General features: G+C 37.2%; 1 protein-coding gene across 1 annotated transcript; it reads left to right on the top strand.

Moving 5' to 3' along the window:
• Positions 1-4,028: 4,028 nt before the first annotated feature.
• On the top strand, positions 4,029-6,362 carry LOC131145893 (WUSCHEL-related homeobox 1). Its single transcript, XM_058095074.1, has 4 exons — positions 4,029-4,209; positions 4,674-4,994; positions 5,152-5,228; positions 5,835-6,362. Exons 1-4 carry the CDS (start codon positions 4,029-4,031, stop codon positions 6,360-6,362), a joined length of 1,107 nt encoding a protein of 368 aa, XP_057951057.1.
• The last annotated feature ends 892 nt before the right edge of the window (positions 6,363-7,254 follow it).

The following is a 7,254-nucleotide window of genomic DNA, read 5'->3' on the forward strand; positions in this document are numbered from 1 at the left end:
AGAAATATTTTGAATATTGTGCGGAATCATGAAATGACAGTTTTAGACTAAGTTATGACATGGCGGTTTTATACCGATTCATGGATATGACGGGAATGATACAGATTTGTGAATATGGCAGTTTTATACTAAATTTTGAAAAGGAGATTCATGTTACTATTTTATTATGTAAATTGCATTATATGATTTAAGAATCCTGATAGACTATATATGTAAGAAGATCGGTACCATAGTGCAAATTGTTAGTGCAACCACACTGTTGTAAAAGTGTAGGCGGTTGATAGTCAATTTGGCCAGAGAAGGGTACAGTACCCCTAGAGTCCTGACCAACTTGGGTAGGCAAATCATACTTACAGACATATATTACGTTGATTTAGCCTGGTGGTAGGCCAGTCATGGTTAAGTTTAGTCTTCAGACTGCACAACCCGATCATGTGAGGTCAATACATGATGTTATATGATTGTCCATTCAGGGAGGTTCTTTTATGCATACATGTGAATTTACGTATACAGGAAATTTATTAAGCTATAGCATGTTTTTGAGAAGAAAGTAAGTATTTTCAAATATATAGGTGTGAGTACAGTTTTACATGATTTCTTAGTTAAAGTTCATTTAATTAATGGATGTGTTTTTGCTACACTAAAACTCATGTAACCACACACTAATAATAATTTATTTTGTCTTACTAAGAAGCATCTCACCCCAATAATTTTAACATTTTAGAAAATCCAGGGAGCCGAACTTAGGGAGCTCCAGGGCTGGATTAGATAGTTTTTGGGTTGAAGTAAGTGTTTGCATGACACAGATCTGTATATATACATACTTTTGTATATTTTGGAATGTAATATTGTCGTTGGGAAATACTGATGTAATAGTGATGGTTTAGAACACTGATATAGTTTTTGAGGTTTGATGTATTTCCGCTGCATGATTAAATTGATTTATGGACAGGTGTACCTGGTACCCCCTTTTGGTTCAGATCATCATTATTATGGTATCAGAGATGTATACATGGAGAAGAGCACTCCGGGCCCCACTGGGTTCGGGGTGCTACAGGTTAAGCCATAATTTTGATGCATTGGGCTTGGCCCTATTTCCTAAGTGAGATTCAACCACTAATGAATATCCTTTCTCTTCTCTTCTCCTCGCAAATTTTTTACTAGGTCTAGTTTCCTTCCTCTTCTAATCCATTCTACTTTTTCGTGTAATCATGACTTCATCTGAGTTAAACTAATTATGTGCTTGAGCAATCAATTCTCCTATATCCAATGTTGGCCTTTTTTCTTGGGATACAAAGAACGCCACTAGGTGCAAGGCCATCATCAAGGCTACCACTACCACTCCATGATCCAAATTCTTCTCTTCAAGGGAGGCATTCATAAAGAGCCATATAAACTCATTAAGTGGTTCCTTCTCACCTTAAACCAAGTTCATCAAGTGAACTAAGATCTTTTACTTGCATCTTGCAGCTAGTAAAAAAATAAACATAAATTGCCTCTCCACTTCTTTAAAGGAATTGATAGATTGTGGTTTTAGATTGATCTTATAATAAGATTTCGTCAGTCCTTTCATGTAGCCACAAAGGCTTTGCATATAGCATTAATTAGGAGCCCCTTAGAGTTGCATCAGTGCTCTAGATGAATCTACATGGCCCATTCAGTCTATGGCGCCATCGTATTTGTAGAATATTGATATCATGAATTTTTCTAGCAAGGGTCCTGCGTCACCCACCAAAATGAACAAAGGTTCCATAAACTGGCGGGATTGCCTTAATTGACAACATTGTTTGCACCTAAACCTAGCTACCACATCATCTACTAAAGCCGATCATTTATCAAAAATTTTCCTCATGACAAATTGCGTTAGCATAAATCCTAACGAGGTTTTCCTCTCCTCTAACTCTCTTAGCCACAATTAAAGGTTTTACCAGGCTTTGCTCCTAGTCTAGTGGACCATCAACCTTTTTCTTTTCCTTTTTTGAGGGTGCCAGAGGTGCCACTTTGGTTTTTCTCTATTGAGAAGTCCTTCTTCTATTGTAAAATTTCTCCTTGCATTGCTTACATACGTTCTTGAAAACCAAGAAGTGCTCCATGGGAACCATTTCCCTTGATGTGGTACATTGGTTTGTGGTGAATGCACCGATAAGGGAGAATTGGTCTCTTCTGACTAATTGTGACAAGTTTCATTGTGAGAAGTCAACATAATTTTGAATAATAATCTCCTTCTTCCTTTATCTGGTAGGGGTGTAATCAAATTTATTAGGCTTGGTTTTGGCCAAAACTAAATGTAGAACTAATACTATTAGTTTCAAAATCTTTAAACTAAAACCAAATTGAAAAAACAAATAGTTAAACCAGTTTGGTTTTTTAATATTGGTTTTTCAAAGTTTTTAGCTAAACAATTAATTTTTTTCATACTTCATAGGTATTCCTCATTCCTCAATTCTATAGAGGTTTTCTCTTATAACTTGAGGAAAGCACTAATAATACCCCACTCATTAAGTTTTTGATACAGTTTTTGGTTTTTTGATAATTTTTGCTCACCCTTACCACATGACAGACCTATTTGTTGCCTTCAAAATCTGTAGGATGAGTTTTTTGAATTTTCAAGACAAGAAAAAATGATTTTGAGGACAAAATTTACTTTGGGGGACCACTTTGATAAATGCTTTAGTTGGAGAATAGAGAAACTTCCATTGGCTTAAATGCCTTAAATATCTATATTAATTTGGGGGTTATGCGGATTTTACATACAAACTCTTTGTATCACCTCTTAACTCCTAGCTAGGTGCATAATATCTCATTGTTCACAATATTGATTTGTGAATTTTACATTAGTACACGACCATTATTTGGAGAGGAACTATATAAAATTTGAGAATGCATATGGACAAATATTTTGGTTGTGTATATATTCCAAACACAATCCTACTTGATCTTTCAATGGACCAACTTTTCATTTATAATTATAACCGAACTGCGCTGAAGAGAATTCATATTTTAGGCTCATTATGCATGAATGGCATGGGCATATTGGCAACAGTAATAATTGAGCAATAATGGTTGGAAAATTAAAGCGTACAGATCTAGGGTACCCACTGCAAATCATTTCTTCATAATTACCCATACAATATGTATGTGTGTGTATATATATATATATAATATTGTATGGAAAATTTGAAAATAACTGAGGGTGCTGCTGCATTCTGCCGCTAGCTGCTGCTGGCGGTGGCAGGACATGGACACAGACAACTCAAACTGATTTAAGGAAGATACCAAATAGGACGGTACCACATCCACTGTATGCATATACGCAATTGCGATGGATGCAACCTATAGGTAGCTAAGGGTCTTATTTCATTCCACCTTACATATATTTATATATGTTAGCGTATAGGACAAGGATGTGTCACATACAGCTAGCTGCACATACATGTATAGAGTTATATTCAGTTTTTGTTTGGACAATTAGGGGCAGATAGGATATGAAGAGATGTGGTGGTGGATGAGGGTAGAATGGGAATTCCAAGTGAGGAGTGAGAACAATCCGTACACATTCTGCAGAGAGAGATAGAGGAGAGGGAGAGGGGGGGGAGAGAGAGAGAGAGAGAGAGAGAAGCATGCAGTTCGGATTGAGAATAACTGTGAAAGGCACGAGACAGGGGACGAACAATAAATGAGCGGGGGAAGGTCTTGAGAGAGTGATGAGGCGTATGATAAGCCTCATGATCGTCACGTCGTTTTTCATTCGCTTCTCCCGATGTCTCCCAGAATTCCACGCTTCCCCTTCCTTCCTCCCTCCTTGCCCCTTGGCTTTTTACCTTTGTCTCTCCTCTCTTTCTCTCTCTCCCTCTCTGTGAATATAGCCCAGTCAACCTCACTGTCTCCTCCCTTTGTTCTATTTTAGCCCAACACTCACTCAGATGCTTTCTTTAAGTTCCCCATATTCAACCATGCATCCCCTTCCTTAAGCCTTCCTCTTAAAGTGTTTGCTCCTTTTTTCTCATCGACTGTTTAGCTTTGACGAAATGTGGATGATGGGCTACAACAACGCCGGCGACTTCAACACGCCTGCACCAGATTCCTTCGCCGGCCGGAAGCTTCGACCTCTTATGCCATGGCCCAACATTAACGGTGCAACTACAGCACCTCCTCCTTGTCTCAACCGCATCCACGGCACTGATCTTTTCCCTCTAAATCACCATCTCTGTAATTCTTCTTCTTCTTCTTCATCTTGTTTAGGGGTATATGTGAGTAAAGCCTCGTTGTAAGCTAATCCGACTTGACTTGTCCAGTCCCCTAACTTGGTTTGATTCTACTCCACTTAGAATTGAGTCCAAATTACTTAAATATTTTAATGAGTTGCGTTTAAATTCAATAATAATACACGAGTCGAGTTTTAAACTTAACTAATCAAGTTTTTAATTGTTTTTATATTATGTAAGTTCATATAATATATTTTATAAATATATTCAATATTATATCCACATTATATATATTTAAGATTAATTTATAATTAAGTCTTGAGATCACTGGAGTTCAAGTTTTACATTTTTTAGTGAGACGAGTTTAAGTGCTTTCCTGTTTTGGACCGACTTGAATACACCCCTAATCTTGTTTTTCTTATGATCTTTTAATACTTTTTATTATTTTTGCAGCAAGCAATGATACAGGGGGTGAAGAGCAAAATAAGAGAGAGTTAAGCAGTAGTACACAACAGGTTATAGTGAGTTCACGGTGGAATCCCACGCCGGACCAGCTCCAAACCCTTGAAGAACTATACCGGCGGGGGACGCGGACCCCTTCCGCAGATCAAATTCAGCACATCACCGCACAGCTCCGCCGCTACGGTAAGATTGAAGGCAAAAATGTTTTCTACTGGTTCCAAAATCACAAGGCCAGGGAACGCCAGAAACGCCGCCGCCAAATGGAGTCCCTCGCCGACGGCCGGCAGTTAGTCCTCGACGTCGAAACCTTCGAGAGGAAAGAATCAGGTACCACTTACTCATAATAATTATTAAACGTTAATTCAGATTCTCATCTTTCTTTGGTAAAAAAGTCTTAAATATTTGGAACAGCCCCTTAAATTTGCATTGTTTTTATCTTTGTTTTCTTTTTTGTTTTTGATTTTGTTTTTGTTGTTGTGTACAGGGGCAGGCAGGACAGTTTATGAAGTTGAACAGACAAAGAACTGGGCACCTTCTACGAACTGCAGTACACTTGCAGAGGTCTATTATCTGCTTTTGTCCTTCTTCATGAATTAATCCCCCCCTAGCTTTTTTTAAACATATATATATATATATATATATATATATATATATATCTTATTGTTATTTAGAAACCACATATTTAATCTAAACAGATGAGATAATATATGGTAATAATATGAGTATGATTACGAGTTGGTCTGATTTTTTGAAGAAAGTAACATCTAAAATGGTATTATTACAAGACAAAAAGGGAGAGAATAGAATTGAAGAAACATGCAACAAAAGCTTTGTTTGTTGGGAAATGAAAAGGGTTAAAAGCTGTATTCCTTCCTTTCTGTCGGGGGTGCATGCTGTATATATGCATGGGACTAGCTGCGTTTTTGGGGTTTTGTGCTTAGCTTATTTTATAGTTATAGCTTATTCATGAACATTAATTTCGACTCCAAACACAGTGCTTTTCTTTTTCTTTGGAAAATTAACCTAGCCAGCTTGAATTCACGCTAAGAAGATTTGAAAATGAAGAACTTAAGGAAAACCCTAATTGCCCACACAACTACTACAGTGTCATTCAATACAATATTCTGTGTTTGATATATATATATATATATATATATTATTTCTCAGGAATCTGTTCCAATACAAAAGGCATGGAGAACAGCAACAGCAACAGCTGCAGCATCAGACGGATGGATCCAACTCGATGAATTAGGAGGACTGCAGCAAAGACAAAGCCTGGTCGAGAGGAATGCCACGTGGCAGATGATGCATTTGTCTCGTCCTTTCCCTCACACCCACCTCATAAACACATCTTATTCTGCTACTGCTGCTAATACTAATGCTACTTCAATTGCTGCAGCAGCAGCAACAGCAGCTGTGAGAAGTAATAGGGACCCAAAGCACATTAAACCTCACGACCTGAACATATTTCTTGCACCACACAGAGAAGAAGAAGACGAAGAAGAAGATAACAATGGCGAGGAACGCTGTGGGGACGACAGTTCTCAAACCCTCCAGCTGTTTCCTCTTCGGGGCAGCAGCGACGGCGAAAGCATTAATGTTACCGAGAAGGAGACTGCGATGTCGACGGCAGCCATGGACGCCACCTTCTGTACTCCCAGCCAGTTCATTGAGTTTCTCCCATTGAAGTACTAATTAATTAAAGAAAACAACCTAGCAACATGGTTGTGTATCTGTAAGATGATGGGTGTGGTGTTTATGTTTTTTGTTGTAGAGTTGTGTTGGGAAATGCACTGTTTTCACTGTTTTATATAATATATGGTATGATGAGATTTGATATGAGAGACAGAGATGGAGACTGTTAGAATGTGGGCATGAAACGAGGTTTCCTTGAATCTAGAATTGGACCATGTTGATGAATCAATGCGCGGATATCCATTAAAGATAGTGTCACAGAGGTTCAATGTCCAGAGGACTAGGCCCTGTTTTAAGCAATCGGATGTGCCTTGGGGAGAGAGAGAGAAAGAGAGAGAGAGATTTGGGTTCTTAAACAAGTAAGTCTAAAATACATTGGTTATTGGTACGAGGCTGAGATGTGAATGTGATGTTGAATTTTTCATGCACATACTTAGGAGATCCTCCTAACCCGGCAAACTTGCACTACAAAAGTTTCTACATTGACTTTGAAACTTGGAAATTATGAAGGAAAGGAAAAGAAAATAGGGCTAAATTTTAGGCATCACTAATATTTGATATTTCTTAATTTTTAATTATATTAGAATAAATTCTAATTTTTAGTATTAATTATTTGGTATATTGAGAGAATATAATAGAAAATAAATTCCCTACCTATTTTCCTTTCTTTCCTTCTTCCAATCAAAATCTTTAGTCCAAATGGATCCAAACTGTCCAAAAAAAAAACTACTAGGATATATTAGGGTTTGTAATTACGCTAAGATTATGTTGTTATGGAACTTACTTTTCATTTTTCATTTTACAAAGAAATTCAAAAAATATTACACTATTTTTTAGTATTTTAGCATTTGTAAAATGAATTGACAGTTTTGTAACTCTTTATAAACTAGAA

The sequence above is a fragment of the Malania oleifera genome, chromosome 13 (genome assembly GCF_029873635.1).
Source record: "Malania oleifera isolate guangnan ecotype guangnan chromosome 13, ASM2987363v1, whole genome shotgun sequence".
In the NCBI taxonomy this organism is placed as follows: domain Eukaryota; kingdom Viridiplantae; phylum Streptophyta; class Magnoliopsida; order Santalales; family Ximeniaceae; genus Malania; species Malania oleifera.

What these genes read in the sequence shown, in the direction of transcription:
- LOC131145893 (XM_058095074.1), top strand. Translation starts at nt 4,029, where the DNA reads ATGTGGATGATGGGCTACAACAACGCCGGCGACTTCAACACGCCTGCA. An exon ending in CCCTCTAAATCACCATCTCT is followed by an intron (nt 4,210 to 4,673) that starts GTAATTCTTCTT and finishes GCAATGATACAG; the next exon opens with GGGGTGAAGAGCAAAATAAG. An exon ending in ACTGCAGTACACTTGCAGAG is followed by an intron (nt 5,229 to 5,834) that starts GTCTATTATCTG and finishes ATTATTTCTCAG; the next exon opens with GAATCTGTTCCAATACAAAA.